The 18,938-nt window shown below is 32.0% G+C and overlaps 1 protein-coding gene across 6 annotated transcripts in view; it reads right to left on the reverse strand.

Annotated features, from left to right (window-relative positions):
- LOC143225349 (uncharacterized) overlaps nucleotides 1–18,203 on the reverse strand; it is a 39,175-nt gene extending 20,972 nt beyond the window's left edge. The window contains exon 1 of one of the 6 annotated variants that reach the window (XR_013013811.1): nucleotides 17,693–18,203. Coding sequence is in view for 3 of the 6 variants with exons in the window: in XM_076454576.1 (XP_076310691.1) it covers nucleotides 17,693–17,807 (115 nt within the window). In the remaining 3 variants the exon portion in view is untranslated. The remainder of the gene's footprint in view (nucleotides 1–17,692) is intronic. The other 5 variants (XR_013013810.1, XR_013013809.1, XM_076454578.1 and 2 more) reach the window with 5 other exon arrangements.
- Between the last annotated feature and the right edge of the window lie 735 nt (nucleotides 18,204–18,938).

Genomic DNA, 18,938 nt, shown 5'->3' on the forward strand with positions numbered 1-18,938 from the left:
GGTCCTAAATGTAATTTTCACTTGTCATATGCCAAGCTCATTTTTTGTTAATATTTACTACTTACCGTTGACATGATATATGGTCCTCTTTCGTGAGCAGATGCATACATCCTCTTCTTAATTTTTGGAAGATTTATTTGTAATTTATATCCTGTAGTTGTCAGATTTGTAATTAGTTTCAGAAATTCAGCTTTGCCACATAAAGATTCTTTATTATTTTAGACTGTTTAATAATTTTCTTAATCATACTTAGTGCCAGCCACACAGTGAGAAAACTCCCAATTTAAGCTGTATTTAATGTAACATTTCCCTTATCAGATTTTACATTCACTCTATCTTCATTTGGATTTAACCTTTACTCCGACATGAAATTCTTATTTATATTTGTAAGTATTTAGGCTCTCTTCCAATGTTGTAATCATTAAAATTTGCTCCAAATTAAGTAATTCTTATAGCTGAGACTTTATTTTGTATAATTAGGATTTGAAGCTGTGAACCAACATGTTATCTAACATACAATTAGAATTATGTGATGGCAATTGATAATGGTTGGTTGTTTGGTTGATTTGGTGTTTTATGGTACAAAGGCTATCTGTACCAAACATCCAGTAAAAAATTAAAGTAAAATCAGGAAATTTACAAAAGGAAATTAAGGTAAAATAAAACAATGTTAAAAAAAGGATTAAACCTATATTTATATCAAATCTACAGCATTAAGAGAAAAACTACAGTAATACAAGTTGTAGAGGACTTTCTGTAGCATTACTGTAATTATCATAATTTGCCAGGAAGACAAACAGGTAAGTACAAAAACCACTGTCAGTCACCTGAAATTGGCTTTTCCAGTCCTGATTCCAAATTATTTGATGTTATGGCCATCATTGGCCATTTTCGAAAAGTAATAAAATTTTTAAAAGACCTGCAGCAAAATTTAAATAATAATTCACCAGGATGACAAACAGGTAGTTCAAACAGCATTGTTAGTCACCTGAAGTTGGCCTTTCCAATCCTGGTTTTGAGGTATTTGACTTAATAGCCATTTCCTACTTTCAAATTGAACTAGATGGACTATGATTCTTAAAAGGGAATCTCATTTAAAGAGGTCTAACTCATAAATTTAAAATCTTAAAATGACATTAAAAAGATTAATGGCCTATAAAAAATTAAAAACATTTCCAAGGTAGACAGTGTCACCATCACCAATAACACTGTCTAACATTATGGACAAACCTTGGGACAAAAATATGGTGAAAATGGCACCATCATTGAGAGTCATAACAATGGCAAGAAAGTAAAATGTGGCTTACAGTGATTTGAGTTTTACACAAAGCACACACTGGTGTAACTGTGACCAATGTGTAGTCTAGTTAGAACAACTTCCTCTTTCTGATCCTTATGGAAGCAAGATGGTTAAAGTCCAATATAGAGTTTTATTTGGAAAAGCTTGTTGTCATGTTGCTCATTCCAAGAAGACTGCCAACTAGCACAGAGCCAAGCTTCGAATATAGGACCATAGTGGTGATAGTGCCAGAGTAGATAGAATTTGTTGTGACATCTGTGAAACAGTATAAATAGAGCAGTTTGAGTGCTGATTAGCTTCTATGTGATCCAGGGCAAGAGAAATGGCATACAGTTCAGCAGAGAACACACAAGCTGCAGAGGGGATTCTGCACACAACCACCGAACCACAACAAACCATGGCTGAGCCCACACAGTCACCTGATTTTGAACAATCTGTATAAATAACAGTGTAAGGATGGTTCAAAAGATGTTAAGCAAATAACAGACAGTATTTACAATCAGAAGTGTCTAGGGAAGAGTTTCTGTAGAAAAGAATGGGAGTGTTGAACTCACATTGACTGTCTGTTAAAAATTTTAAAATAAAAATAGGCAAATGGCCATGTAACCCATATATACAAAGGTCTCGCACAATGCCATATCACCAAGTTGTATCATAAGCCTTCTCAATATCAAAGAATACTGATACAAGAGTTTGAAGGAATCTTGGGGTCCTTCTCAGGCTTAGAGAAATGTAGGGCAATAATCTGGTGCCAGGCATCAAGAAAAACATTCTACTGCCAGATTTAGTTAAAAACAAGCAGAAAAATAGTAAGAGAAACAGCAAGAAGATGGTGCAGCATTTCACAGTGTACATCATCAGGTCCAACCAATATACTGCCAGACTAACAAAGGGCCAGTTTGAGTTCCACCAGTGTAAAGAGACAATTATAATCATAGAGACAATCAGCTTGAAAGGACAGAGATGTTTACTCTGCCTGAGTCTTGATGGCTGAGAAAATGGAGAAAGAAGCAGAAGTGCTAGATACCTGGCAAAAGCTTTCACCTAGAAAATCAGCTACTTCCTGGCCATCAGAGAACAAGATCAAGGGGGACAGATTTATACTGCCCACTGTCCCTTCAAATCTTGTCCGATATGACTTTAAAACTGGTGGTAGAAGATATGTTGGTTGTGAACATAATCTAAGATTCCATCTGGCTTTGATGTCTTACCCACCAAGCATGTGCACGGGCCTGCTAGAAAGCGATGTGGTGCAAGAGTGTAGGATATCTATGAAAAGTATCCCAGGCCCATTTTTGAGCCTTCTGTACCATGTAGCAGGCAGGATTCCACCACGGATAAGGATATCACAGGAAAAGTGTCAAGGTTTAAGGAATACAATGAGCAGCTGCTTGTATAATACAGTCAGTTGCTGCTGCAAAACAGTCGTCTATTGATGGCTTACAGACAATGGCAGGATCAAGTTCTGTGAGAGCAGTGAAAGAGGGCCAGTTTGCTACCCGTTCTTAAAAATGGCCACCTTGATACAATGGAACTGTCAAGGTTTACGTTCTAATCTGGATGATATCAAAACACTGATTGCTTCCTACCATCCTGTTTGTCTTTCCCTACAAGAAACATATTTCAAACCTGCTGATACAGTCTCCATTTGGCAGTTTTCTCTGTACAGAAATGATAAACTGTGTGATGGATGAGTACATGGAGGGGTGGCACTATTGGTAGATCAGCATGTGCCCACCCTGTCTTTGTCACTCAAAACACCCTTGGAAGCCATAGCAATTCGTGTTTCCTTGGGTCATACCATCACTGTTTGTTCTCTCTACCTGTCCCCTGGAGAGACATATGACCAATCAGACCTTGATGCTCTCATTGAACAGTTGCTGTCTCCTTTTCTAATCCTTGGGGATTTTAATGGACATCATCCACTCTGGGGAAGTGCTGTTATTGATGGGAGGGGTCGATCTGTAGAGCGTATGCTCTCTGATCACAATCTTTCTCTTTTCAATTCTGGTTCTTCCACTTATTTTCATGCACCTAGTCAGTCCTTTACCACTATTGATCTCTCGGTTTGCTCCCCTTCATTATTCTCCCACTTTTCATGGAGGGTTGACAGTAATCCACTAGGCAGTGATCATTTTCCTATCCTTTTGAGAGAGACTGGCCGTGCTCGATGCCACCCTACCCGTGTGTACCCCGGTGGAAGCTGGATCAGGCAGACTGGTCCACTTTCACTGCTCTCGCAGAACTTGATCCTGCCATTGTAAATCAGCCATCAATAGACAACTGTGTGGCAGCGGTAACTGGCTGTATTATACAAGCAGCTGCTCAGTGTATTCCTAAAACCTCGACACGTTTTCCACGATATCCTCGTCCGTGGTGGAATCCTGCTTGCCACTTAGCACGGAAGGCTCAGAAATGGGCCTGGGATACTTTTCGTAGATATCCCACACTTTCAAACTGTGTCGCTTTCCAACGGGCCCGTGCACATGCTAGGTGGGTAAGACGTTAAAGCGGAAGGAATCTTGGATTAAGTTCACAACTAGCATATCTTCTACCACCAGTTCCAAGATCATATGGGACAGGATTCGAAAGGTTAATGGGCACTACAATTCTGTCCCCCTCAAGATCTTACTCTCTAATGGTCAGGAGGTGGCTGATGTCCGGGGCATTGCTGATACTCTAGGTAAAAGCTTTTGCCGGGTATCTAGCACTTCTGCTTGTTCCTCCACCTTCTTGGCCATCAAGACTCGGGCAGAGCGTTCACCTCTTTCCTTTCGAACTGACTGTTTCTTTGACTATAATTGTCCCTTTACACTGGTGGAACTGAAAATGGCCCTTCATCGGTCTCCCAGTACATCTGCTGGACCTGATGATGTACACTATGACATGCTGCACCATCTATCTCCTGCTTCTCTTGATGTCCTTCTGATTGTCTTTAACCGGATCATAGCCAGGCTATTATTTTACCTTTCTCTAAGCCAGGGAAAGATTCCTTCAAATTACCGTCCAATTGCTTTGACGAGCTATCTCTGTAAGACCTTAGAAAGGATGGTTAATGCTCATCTTGTTTGGTTCCTCAAATCAAACAACCTCCTTTCGCCCACCCAGTGTGGGTTCCGATGACAGCACTCCACCACAGACCACCTAATTCGTCTTGAAACAATTATCAGAGAAGCCTTTCTCAAACACCAACAACTTGTATCAATATTCTTTGACATTGAGAAAGCTTACGACACAACATGGAGGTATGGCGTTTTGTGAGACCTCCATACATATGGGTTACGTGGCCATTTACCCATGTTTATTAAAAATTTTTAATGGACAGGAGATTCTGAATGAAAAAGGGAGATATTTGCCTTAAAGGTTTGTCTGAAAGTTAATGTAATATAAGAAAATGAGGTACAGCAGGTGGTAGAGATGGTTAAGATTGCTGCTCAGAATCTTCAAGACGTTGTCATTTACCTATAGACTGTTTTTTCACTATTTTATCAATATTTTAATTGGAGTTTCCATAATGAAAAAAGGAAAATTTTGGAGCTCACTAACCCCACCCATCATGAAGCCGTACAAGGGGATGCACTACAATGTCAAACAAGGACACTGCAGCAATGCCAAGGTTTCATGAGCATTATACCCAAACACCAGCATCAGATACAATGAACATCCAACACTGGTACTTGGCTGAACCCAGCCCAAGTGGACCAGCCGATTGACCCAAGGGGTCACCCCAAGGCTGTCCATCTAAAGGAATTCAAGGCCAAAGTGGTATGTTAGGGTTGGACCCCCAACCACCAGGATACTCTCCTCCCCTTCACAGGTTGCCACATATGTCAAACAGGTGATTGGATGTTTAGATCCCAGAGGAGGTAAACTGAAAGAACAAAATCTTCCCTGAGAGATCCCCTCACCATGTTCAGGAATCCACATCTTGGGGGATTGATAGTGTTTGACTATTATAATGAAATCTCAGTGAAGCCTTTTGGAATATGTTACACTGTTATTGTAGTGAAAAATGATGCCAAATAACAGCATAATTAACCTTTCTTAGTAGAAACTTTACATTTCTTTAATATAAGCTAACCAAGTCATAAATACTTCATTTGGATCTAGCTTTCTATTCAATGTCATTAGCTAATCACAATCAAAGTGTGGGTTATTATATACAATTCACAAACAGTATAACAACGTTTCTATAAATTGCAAGGATTATGACTTACATTTTCTATAGCAGTTCTGATAGTTTTTTATAGAAACTGTCGTGTTAGATTAATGAGTCTAATTGCATTATTTAAGAGGAATTAAAAACAAAGTGTGAAAAATAAGAAATTATTACTTAATCCATTCCAGTAGGATTTAATGGTAATACTAATTGAAGATAATAGAAGTTTAGAAAGTCTGAGATGAAACATTACTAAAATTTAACAAAATTTGTATAATATAGACGCATTCTTACTTTCTTTAAAAAGAGGCCAAAGGTCACCTTGAGGAGTGAAATTGTGCCTCTGTATAATTATGTGAGATTTTTAAGTCAGTTAACACTAACATGGTCAAGAACCATGACACAACTGATGTACTCTATAGATTACAAAGAGCATGACATATGAACTTCTCAAGCAATAAATAAAAATACAACTGTTGAATTCTGCACAAAGCTGCATGAGGGCTATGTGCACTATACATCCCTAATTTAGTAATACAAGACTAGAGGAAAGTCAGCTAGTAATCACCACCCACCACTACCAGCTCTTGGGCTACTCTTTTGACCACAAATAGTGGAAGTGACCATCACATTATAAACATTTTTGCATGTATTACCGTTTTGCAGTATACACTGTGGTTATATCTCTAAGGTCATATTAATGTAAACTCTTCTTACATGCTAAGATATCAAGTGTAGATGAGTTAAATGTCCTGTTAATATTGTGAAATAGTGTTAGCAAATTTATGTTATTGAATTTATGAATAAAAAATTCTTGTGGTATATAAACATACAAACCATTTTCTAACAACATATTTTAATACATTTTGTGCATTGGTTGGTTATTCTAGTATGTAAAATTTAGGCATATAACTTGCTCAGAGAATTCATTAGTTTTGTTTTAGCTGTCTTTCATCATTATTTAGAGATAACAACTGTTAAGCTCTTTGGACTTATTCAGCTGTAATGTTGAACATCATGTAAGAATGTAAATAGCTGTATCACTTAATGGTAGGTCAGGTTATATCTGAAGTATAAAGCCTTAAAAGAATGTCTATATAATAATTAACAGCACATGAGTAGCAGTAGTTGCTCTGGGTAAATTCTATATTATCTGTTAAGTAAGAAAAGTTAGATTAAAATAGTTTTCTGGAAGTTTTCATTGAGGAGGGTTTTCAGAGAATGTTTCCAATGAAGTGGAAGTTTCAGTCCATTGTGCAAGCAAGTACAAACACTGTTTATTGTTATGATATATATATTGGTACTTTATATCATGCTCAGTCTCAATGTTTTAATATTATGAATTCAAGTATTCAGAAAAGCACAGTATTACAATAACAGGTAATTTTTATGTTATTCATTTGGATTATCATATTTTAACATGAGTAATCAGTTTTACTTAAATGCATCATTATATCAGTGTTTGAATCTGTACTTCATGATAATCTATAGTTAATATAAAACTTCTCTTCGAGTTCATAAGAACAACGTGAAGAAATATTAATATTTTTCTATTTGCTGATTATTACTTTAAAAGACAAATTTTCTATTTATGATAATACTAACCTCTAAATGCTGGAAAGAATTAATGGCACTAAATGAGATCTAAGAAGAAATGTCAAAACACAATGGATAGAAAGATTAAAACTGTTAGAGAATCTTTGGATAGCCCCAAACAATATAGCTCATATAATACTACTTTTATATTAATGCAGTTAAGTGAAAAGCTACACAATGATCTATCTGTGCTGTATTAACCAAAGGTACTGAAACCAAGTTTTTGACATTATAAGTCATTGGAGATGGGTAGTAAAGAACTATGGAAGAAAGTTGATAGGAATCTAAGTATCTGATAAGATAAGTGTGTAGATAGTTGTGAAGAAAATGGAGAGGGATGTGGATTGCTGAGATAACAGTAGGTGACTGATGGGTGTGTAAATGGCTCTTAAAGTTTATCGGCAGCATAGTAAGATCTTGGGAGAAGTATTACATAGAGAGATATAGTCATAATGTTTTAACCACAGGTGTGAAATTTGTATCATCAACATATAATAAATTACTGACAGCCACTCCAGAAAAGAATTAGCTAGTCATAAGATAAGGTAATCAGGTAGATTTAAAGGGTAGAATTTAAAGGATTAAGCTACCATAATGTTCCATATACAAGTGAATGTTTTTGTTTTTTTTCACCATCTCCAAATACCTTCATTGTATCAGAATTATTATTATTAAATCCCTTAGTTACACACATGCACAGTTAACCAAACAATATAATTAGCAATTTTCTGTTTCTTTCTTCAGTGTTTTTTTCTTTGGAAGTAATTTGGCATGGTTTTGATTTTTAACAAAGTGAGTTATCTAAGAGACAGGGCTTTCCCTTTGGTTTTAACATACATCTATTCAAACTATTAAAAGCTTTTATTCATATTGGACATATGCTGTCCAAGATTGTCAATGGTAAAGTAAAAATAAACCTAAGTAAGTTTAAAGATGATGACTTTACCAAGGGATATGGGCAAGGAATGAGTTGGGTTGTCCTTTACTTTATATCCATATCATATATTATCAAATTAACAAAATATAAGTATATGAAAATGAGTCAGTAATCTTACAATTCCCACCACATATTATTATGTGTTTCAAACATAAAATTAAAGTATCCAAATTGAAACATCAGTACAGCTGTAGTAATCACCATGTTAAAAAAATATCCAAACACCATTAAAATAACCTAACTTTAAATAGAATAACACCTGAAGATAAAAACGTGGCATTCACATTATACCAGAAGGGTAATGTAGGTGAAATCAGAAGTGGCAACCTAGGCACTTCCGAACATAAACAAAAACATTAAATATGGAAACAAGAACAATGGCATATTTATTTGTGCAACATCATAACTATCAGATCAACTGGAAATTAGCAATGATTTCATACAAAATGGATAAGTACATGAAGAAAAAATGTAAAAAGGTACTTCACCAATAGCTTGTATAATTTTAATATATTCCAATAATATTTTGACCTAAACAGCTTTCTGGACCTCCTGTGGTCTTAATGGTTGGCATCACCATAGTTTTGTTGCCTACAAGATGATTTCAGACTGAAGTAGATGCATGAAAATGTCAAAACTAGTCTTAGTAAAGTTTAGGTTTCTGACAGTATTTTTCCAGTTGTTGTGGTTTTTTTAACTGTCATTTTAATCACATAACTACATTACAAATATTAATTTGTGGGAATTGTTGGGATCAAGATGATACTGCAGTTATTAGGTTGATACACTAGCATACTTCATGAACATGCTGTATTATTTATTTTGTGAAAGGATAGCCTCACCCCTTCAAGATACAAATTACCAACTTCACGCCTTTTGCCCCTGATAAGCAGGCATTTATAATTGCAGATTAAAAACATAATCAAGCTAAAAGAATTATATATGTCTTCAACAATAAGAATAACATATAACAGAAATGCTAATGTTATTATGAGTTTATCTACATAAAACACCAATTTATACTAACATAAATACTTACATGCTTCTTGTGTACTTATACTGTTTTCTTTATTGACTTGAAATAATCTGTACAAAATTTGAATCTTGTCTTTGCAAGAAATTTTGGTGATAATTATTGATTTAATATGCTGTTATTATTATGTAAAACAAGAAGTAATAAAATCTGAACTGTACCATTACTTTCAAGACTTCTTCCTTTAGAAATATAAAGGAAATATTTATATATGATACATGTTATACAATCAAAGAACACAAGTTCAACTCCTATTTCGATTCTGGTTGTAAGCCTAACCACAATGAATGCCAATGTATGTTATTAACTGGTGTGTAGTATATTATTTTTTTCTTACAGTTTGAACAACAAAGTTTGAGGAATGCCATTTAAATAAGTATTTTTTCATTTGCTTATGCAGAAGTAATATAATGAAAAAAATAATTTTGTAAAAACAAATTTCTGTAATCTATACCAAACATACTGCTATTCAAGCTTGGTTCAACATTTATTTTTAAGATACAAAATAATGTAACGTGCAGTAAAATAAAAGTTAATGAAACATACTGCTAACCTTGAAAAGTTAAATAATCAAAATTGTTTCACATGTCAGTAATATTGTTACACATAAAGAATGTGTATGGTTTTGAACTTGTCATTATCAAATTCAAAGTTTAACACAACCAACAGTTTTATTTAGAAATAAGCATAGCAAATTAAGGGTGTAGCAGCAGTTTCCATTGTTTACTATGGTTCACAACTTGAATACTTTTTTATAATAAAAATTAGGTCACATAATTAATGTAAAAATATTATTTTAAAAATCAGATTCAAGAAAAAATCCAAATGTTTCAATACAATAACTTATATGACTCAACTTTAAAATTTTTATTGTAATGTAAATCTTATTAAATTTAATCATGCATTTTAATGAAATAATAACAGTTAAATAGTTTTACTGCACATATGTTCCACACTTTCCCCAATGATTTCAGTAGTTTCTTTGTGCTACTTAATGTATTGCTTTCAAAACAAATAACAGACAATGATACATATTATAATTTATCATGGATGAGCCTTCAATTTATTAAAATTTGAAATAGACTGAAATTGAGTTAAGTGACAGATTTATAAGCTAATTAAATGTCATGTAATAAATTTATGATATTTGACAACATGAATTTTACACACAATTTTCTTTCTTAATACAGAACTTTTTTTTTATACAAACAATACAATTTATGATAATGGTTATTACAAATAACAATTTATATACAAAAGTCTCACAAACTTGCTGACAATATTTAGTCTTCTGTCTTATCCAGAACTTTCTTGATATCCTTGTGAGGGTTCATGATAAATGAATTAATTTGAAGTAGATAATGGTGCAATTCACTTAATGGGAAGCTAACTAGTTATTTGCTGATCACACACCAATTACAAGTTTCTCACCAATGAAGTTATGTAATATTTCAATAATATACTGATATTCTATGTTAATCTGCTGAAGTTAAATAGTTTGTAATATTAAAAATTTATAAACAATCCTGGTTAATATATGGAATTCTTGATTAATAAAATAAATAAATAAAACTATATTTTTTTAAGAAAATGTTTCTGATTTAATTTAAATATACTGCTATTCCAGGATGAATCAATATTTATTTAAGACAGGGTTTGAACTCTAAAAAAATTTAATGATTTATATATCCCTTTTGAAAATATTCATAAACTTCTAAACAATCTATAAATAAAATTTTTTGTGAGACCTGTCTTATGCCCTGTTTGTTTAGTTGCTTTTCAAACTATAATATTCATATGCATTCCTTCAGACAAATATAAATTTAATTGAAGCCTAAAATTTCTAGATAGCTTGACATTTGCAGACAAGTTAGACAAGTTATTTGTTGCTTAGAGGAAAAACTTTGACAACACTTGTATTATTTATGTACTTCTTGTGTTTAGAAATCACACACATCTATAATCTAACTAATATTATCACCTCTGGTATTGTAGATGACAGAAAGTTGTACAACTTTTGTAATAAAAACATCAACTGTACAGTATGATGTCATTAAAGCTCTTGTCAATATTTTCATTGTTCATTACAGAAACTGTTACCTTTTGAAAGTCCATGGTTGAAAAAAAACTAACAGAAAAGATGTTTCAATGTACAATGGTTACCATTTCAACAAGAAAAATAAAAAATTGGCAATTTAAAAATCTGTAAATATGTATGGTAGTGGAAGAAAAGTCTCAGTGCATGTTGTAGATATAGTATGGTTCACATATTATTACATATTCCTCTGTGATTTTGCTCATTACTTTTTTACATGCTTCCACTGACTAATGTTTTTAGACAGAATAAGTTAACAAAATAAACTTCTAGTTAATACCTCATGTATAAAATACTAAAACATAAGCATATTCAGAAGCATTGCTTTATGATACATAAGAAACATTACGTATGTTAAAAGCACTTGACAATTAAAATTTAAATTGTGCTCTGACGTGTTTTATGCCATACTTACTTTACATGATGAAGATTAAAATGTTAGCTGATACAAGTAATATTATAAAATATGTTTGTATAAAAAGTGACATGACGATACCTAGTGCTAAATCTTACAGCATCCTACCATCTACAAAGTATTTCCATCTAAAACAACTTGTTATAGAACAGTTTCCCAGAATCTTTATTACACTATGTAGGTGTGGAGTGGAGGTACTTTTATGGCAAAAGCAGTGCAAGAAAAGAAGAGAAACAAAACCATGTTCAAAATACATTAATTAAAATTAGTTCAGGAATGAAGGTAAACAAGTACTAAATATATTAGTACAAGAGATATTATACAGAGAATATTTATATTAAAAGGACATGAACCTAAAAATAAAGGAATACAGAGGAATAAGTGACTAGAGTACTGATGAACAACATTTATAATGGATTAGAGTGAATGTTTAAACTTATGGTGTAGTGTATGTACAAAATGCAATAATAAATGACAAACAAGAAAGTTGTGTGTAAAAAATTAGGTAGAATTTTAACCCTCAATCAACTATATGGTAAAACCAAACATATGTGGTTGCTTGGGGTTATTATGACCCCAATACTATATTTAAATTATCATAAAGCTCAAACAACTCTAATAGTATGCTTTCTTTTACTCAAACCATTATTTGTGAGCAAAATATAATAATAAAAGTCTTAGTTCATGGCTTATGATGTTAAAACATACTACAGTGGAGATAAATCTTTTTAATGCAATTTGTACAAAATAAAGCAATAAGAATATGTACTAGAATTAATTAGATATAATCTAAAACAAAAAAACAGAGAAATGCCAAAAAAGAAGAGATATAGAATAATAAAAAGGCATATTTTTGTTATAAACAAGGAAAAACACACAAAATAAAGTAAAATCACAAACAAACTGCAAAAAAAATTATAACCAAGACAGTCATGTGGGGTAAATGTTACCAATACGAAACTTCCAAATTCAAAATGCTGATGAAGACTGCACAATTAAGACTCTATTGCACATAGGGTTAAGTAACGTGTCAATTATCACATAAGAATTAATGAAAGAAATTGTATAGTCATAATGATTCTACATCGCTAACTGTTATTTGCAAAACAATTTTCTTTGAACCTGTGACAGAGGAATTTTTACATAATTAAATAAACAGAATACATCAGTATCAATTTCTTGGAAATTGTAAAGTTATAAATAAATAAGAAACATTCATGGAGAGTAAAAAGTGGAATACAACAGTTAAACTTAATTATGGTAAGATTATGAATATCTGAAGATATTTCATACTACTAATATTATTTTATGAAGTCACAAAAGACGGAGTTTTGTTATTTCTTATAATCACACATGGATGTCTTCAGTGCATCTAAAACACATGGTTTAAAACAGTGCTTCTAAACATATTTTTGAAAGCTACAGATGCCCTCCACAGGAAAATGCACATAAACACAAACACATAAAATAATAGAGGAAAGAATCAATTTGTTTAGCCCCACTTCAGAGACCCCTAAAGTGTTCATGGACCAACTGTTAGCAACCCTGGTTTAAAAATAACATGTTTGAAGTTTTTACTGAATTGAAACTTACAGTGACAAGGTTTTTTATGTGGCTTTTGAAGATCTCAGAGTGATTATTATAATTAAATATTTGTTTACAGCTGGCTTATACACAAAATTACAATTTCTTTTAGAACTAATTCAATCAATAAATAAAAAATGATTAATTACTATAAATGATTAAAATGGCAATAGTTTCAGAACTATGAACACTACAGTTAAAGAGAGATATTGACAGGACTAATGAAAAATTCAGAAATTCAGTTGTGGCAGCAAAGCAGAATCCTACCATATATATAAACTTATATATGTATTAGTTATTTAAATCTGATGTTCAATAAACTTACATAAATGTATAGCTGAAGTTAACTTAATGTAAGTTAAGAGGTTACAAAGGAAAGATGCTAACACAATATGCATTTAAATTTTTTAATCTGATCAATTTATTTCTTAGTTCAGTTTACACATGTGTAATATGGTTACAAGTTCTGTTTCTTTTTCAAGCTTTTGACCTGAACATTATCACATCTTGTAACACCTACATAACATAACAGAATAATGTATTCTATAAACCATATCATATAACATTGTCTTTTAACTTTATATTTTATACCATCAGGTAATTTTTTAAGGTATCATAAATGGTCATATCCTATTTTAAGATTCTATATTTTCCATTAAAATAGCAATATTACAAATATTAGACACAGTAGTACCATGTACACAACATCTTTAATTACATGTGTTTCACAGATGTTTGAAATTTCAATATCAACATTAGAACTTTAAAAAACTATTTCAGAGTATGTCACATTAAATGCTCTTTCAGCAGAATCACCTAATCTCCAATATAAAAATAAAACCCAATGCTATGGTTAAGGTTTGAAATCCCAAGAGGGCTGAGAAATTTGTTTTGCAATGAAATGGAAGATTCTTCAGAAAACTCGCTCTTACAAGGGATGCTGGTCTTTAATTTCTAATTTGAATGTTTTTAGGGTTAATTTTTACTAATTCCTTTTCACCCATGCATTGTTAAATAAATATTCTTGTGATGGCTGTAAATCCCCCTCTGTTGTTGAAATTACACATCACCTACAAATACTCTCAAGTGTGAAGAAAAGCATCAGTGAACTATAAGGTATTTTTGAAATATTGTAAACTCATCTCTGATACAACTTTTGCAAAACTTTATGCAAGTTCCTGTACCAGCCTTATATATCAAAAAAATTGTATAGTGTGAATTTCTGCAAGAAGTTAAAAGTCACTACTCCAGTCAACACTTGTATCCAATTGCATAATGAGAATAACAACAATTTCATTCCTCTCAAAAATATTTAAAATATTCACTGAGAATATATGTTATAAATCCATTTTTAAAGAAAGCTTTTCCATTTTGATTATTGCCCACCATCAATTCATCACTTGCCATTAGTCTACTAATTTTCAAATTCCCACTGTTTTTATTTATATTGTGATACACTTATTATTATTGTTTAAAAATGCAAGTATTTATATTGATATCCAAGCCTTTCTTTATAATATTTTCTATTAAAATATTACAAGATACATGTCTACCACACACTTTATTGTACATTTCACTATCTTGTCTCCATTTATTAAATCTTTGTTCTTTTTAAACTTGATTACATCAAAATTCCTCTCAATATCAAATGTTTTTTGTTGTTTTTTTTGTAATCAAAATAATGTTTGAGGCTACAACACTGACGACAGAATTTGAAAACTTCCAAATCTACAAGTACAAATGTGTTTTTGGTATCACTTTATTTCTACTATTATAAAAGTTAATTTTCTGCCTGAATAACTTGAAAACAATATTACCAAATTATGTATTAATGATGTGGAATTATAATTTGTGGATAAGAAAATAAAGTAATTAGAATAAGATCTGATTCTTTTAACATTAAAAAAAGAAATCAATAACTTCTACCCAATCTTCAATTCATTGGTAAGCCTAATATTGGACAAGAAAAAGACATGTCAGCTCAAAGCTTGGTATGATCAGAAAAGATAAAATGTTTCAGATAAGTACTTTTGCCTTCAGTGCCGTTAAAATATAAAAAAAAATATTTACCACTTTCAGAAAATAACAGAATAAGAAAAAATCTGTCAAAATCAATGTACTCTCAATAATATGCATTTAAAAATTGTAAGCTTTAATCTATGCTTTAGTTAGTACAGTTGTATATTCATGGTTATGTTGTGACAGAAGTATAAAAACTATCAATAAATATCCTCCCTCTTCATTAGAGAATCTAGTCATTGAAAACAGGAGTTAACCTTGCTTACCAAGTGAGAGAATCAGTAAATACTCTTTCATTTATTTAGCACTAAAACATTCTTATCCAGCCGAGGGTCTCGTAAACATAAGGAAAGACTAAACATCCCAGACCAAGATATGACCGAAAGCTTAAATAGGAGATTTTGGGTTTCAGTGTCTGATCAGAGTAAAGGTCACCACGTTTAATTTCCATTATTGTTGACTGTCATGCATGCTTAACTTAGATGTTTAAATTAATTACAGTTAATGATTTAGAGGACTGATCAACAAGACGTTCCATCATCTTAAGTCTTCTGACTGAAATTTTCTATTTTTATAAGCCGAACCATGGATATTTTTTTATTATTCAGTAAACTAAAACTGAAGTTACTGTTATCTACAATTTCTAAGAAATACCAAGACTCAGACCTATGGAGTTTTGATGATAAAGTTTGTTTGTTTTTTAATTTTACATCAGACATATTTTTAGCGAATAACATTTAAAAAGTATTGTAAACAAAAATTTTGAAAATTACTAAGGATCAATCTGTAGTAAGTTTAAAAAATAAAAGTTTTCGAAACATACAACAAAAAGTATTTCAATGCAAAAATAAATGTGAAATCCACGATTTGTACAACTATTATAAAAACAGCGAGACCTGAAATACTAAAAATGTGATAAAGACAAATTATATTATTTAAAAACTTAAACAAGGATTTTCATTTATTCAAATTAAACCAAAATTAATACTGAACTAAACCTTAAACAAGCAATGGTTGTAATTAAGCGCAAAGATAAACAATAGTCTATATGTGCTGATTCTAGATTTAGGAATATGACTGAAATTTCTGTTTTTGTCAGTTAGTTCCATGGTGATCTTTTCTTCAAGTAAAAAGTAAAATCGAAGCTATCTAGAATTTCTAAGAAACATCCAGGCTTTAGCCTTTGGAGTTTTGATGAAAAAAGTTATTCTCATAAAGCTTACACATTTCTAGGAAAGGAAATTTTGAAAAATACAAAGACGTTAAGCCTTAAAAATGTTGATAAAACAAAAAAAAGCTTGTTCAAACATACAAAAGTGTGTATTTTAATATAGATCATATTATAATTGAGTTGAGTTCACAATGTATAAGTCCAAAACTCGGAACTCACAAACTGTGTGTGTGTGTTTCATATAACAAAGCCACAAATGGCTATCTGCGCAGCCCACAGAGGGGAATCGAACCCCTGATTTCAGCATTGTAAATCCGGAGACATACTGCTGTACTAGCGGGGGTCTACTCACAAACTACCACACTAATTGTACACTAGTAATAATTTTATAACTAGGTCATATTTTTATTGGGAAAATATGAAATTATTTTTCTCATAGATGGTGAACTTTATTGAATATGAAGTATGCTCATGTTATTGTACAACTATCAGACAATTCCATAAAAGGCTGCAGGCCTGTTCTTGGTCCCAGGCACAGTAGACTTCCACAGGAGCTAGCAATTATACCTGCCTGGAGGGCTTATATTCCTGTTTGTTTGTTTGTTTTCAATTTCATGTACAGCTACTCAAGGGCTATCTGTGCTAGCTGTCCCTAATTTAGCAGTATAAGACTAGAGGGAAGGCAGCGAGTCATCACCACCCACTGCCAACTCTTGAGCTACTCTTTTACCAATGAATAGTGGAATTGATCGTCACATAATAATATCCCCACGGCTTAAAAGGCCAGCATATTTGGTGTGACGGACATTCGAACCTGCAAGCTTCAGATTACGAGTCTCTAAGCAATCACTCACACAATCAAAGTGTAGGTTGCCATATACATACCAGAAACAGTTTAATACCATTGTTTATAAATTTGCTTCCACAATTTTGAAAAAATGTTATAGAAACTGTTATGTTAGTTTTACGAATCTCATTGCATAACTCGGTAGAAGTTGAAAACATAACATGTGAATACAATAAAATTAATCACCTTTTAACTTGAATTATATTGTTATTACTTAAGCTAATGCCAGTAACATATAATGTTAACACTTGTTAAAAATAATAGAAGTTTACGAAGATAACGAAGAAAATGTTTGAGGGAAAAATGATTCAAATGTAACTCAGTGTTACGTAATGTAGTTTTCTGTTTAACATATTGTTTATTTTGTAAAATATGCTACAGGAGATAAAGTGTATAAATAACAATCATCCCTCCCATGTGCTTCAAAATAAAATGTTTACCCTAATGCTTTACATCTTTGCAACATTTCAATATTTCAAGTGGAATACATAATTTTGGATTGTTCTAGAACTTTGATATAAAACATATGTTTCTACCTAGCTTAGTGGTACCTGGTCGTCTTTTAGATCCAGAAGTTTCCAACCAACACGTTTCATGAGTCGGTGTACCATTTGTTGCTTTAACATAATAACAGGTTACAGATATTTTCATTTCGTAGTTCGGTTGAATGCAGGTGCTGCTCGCATGCTTCCTGCAGAGAAACAGTGATGTTCACATCAGCCACAATTTCAACTACAGAATGTGCTGTCACATACAGTTTACTTCCACCACGTTTATACGAATTATTACTGAATACATATTTTCGGTTGTAAATAACATACAAAAATGTAAGATATTAAGGTTGATTCATAAAATAAATAACACATAGTTTATGTGAAAAGCAGTTGAGGTGAAATGCTCAAGGAAATAAAGAAATGTTGAATTTCGTAAATTGATTTATAGAATAAAATTTATATATAAAAAACTAGAAATATCTTCCCAGACAAAATAGATAATTAATCTTGGTTAAAAGGACGTTAACCTGCAGATGACTCTAAGAAGGTTGAAACGTTGTTCTGTACTTTATTTTAATTAAAATAAAAAATACCGATACCAACCGTATGTATAACACATTGTTACTTCAACTGGGTTTCTTGTCATCATGAATGTGTATTTGAATTTTACGTTGTACCAATTTTCTTTATTTCATTTTTATGAATTTGGATATATTGAGAAGCTCAGTACTACAATAACTATCGTGTTATATTTCCTGTTATTGAACATATTTATCCAATTCCAAATTGTTTAATATCGATATTTGTTTTAGTTAAATATATATTTAGGAATGCATGTAACTTATAGTGTTAAATATGAATTGCTAAATTCCTGCTTATTCACTAAATTTGTAGAAGATTCTACAAGAATAAAAGAATAAAAAATATATCTTTGTATGTATGTGACAGTATTCCTGCTTTAGTTGAATTTTCTAGAAACTCGCAGGAACGTTTATAGATTTCGAACATTACAAACTCTTAACTTTGGACTTTTGTATTTTTACGAGAATATTATATGCTTTCATCGGAGAAAAGTTAGCTTGTAAACGGCGTGTGGCCAACCAAGGATAGAGAGTTAACTAGCTACCCATGAATACAATAACACAGAAATTCGTCCGAGATATATTATAGTTCGTAATATAATAAATTAAGAAATCGTGTCCGAAATCTGGATCACAAACAAATTTTAGTCAAAATTAAAATTAGTCTTAATTCAATTTATATTTATCAATGCCATCAACTTTTCATT

The sequence above is a fragment of the Tachypleus tridentatus genome, chromosome 9, assembly GCF_004210375.1.
Source record: "Tachypleus tridentatus isolate NWPU-2018 chromosome 9, ASM421037v1, whole genome shotgun sequence".
Classification (NCBI taxonomy): Eukaryota; Metazoa; Arthropoda; class Merostomata; order Xiphosura; family Limulidae; genus Tachypleus; species Tachypleus tridentatus.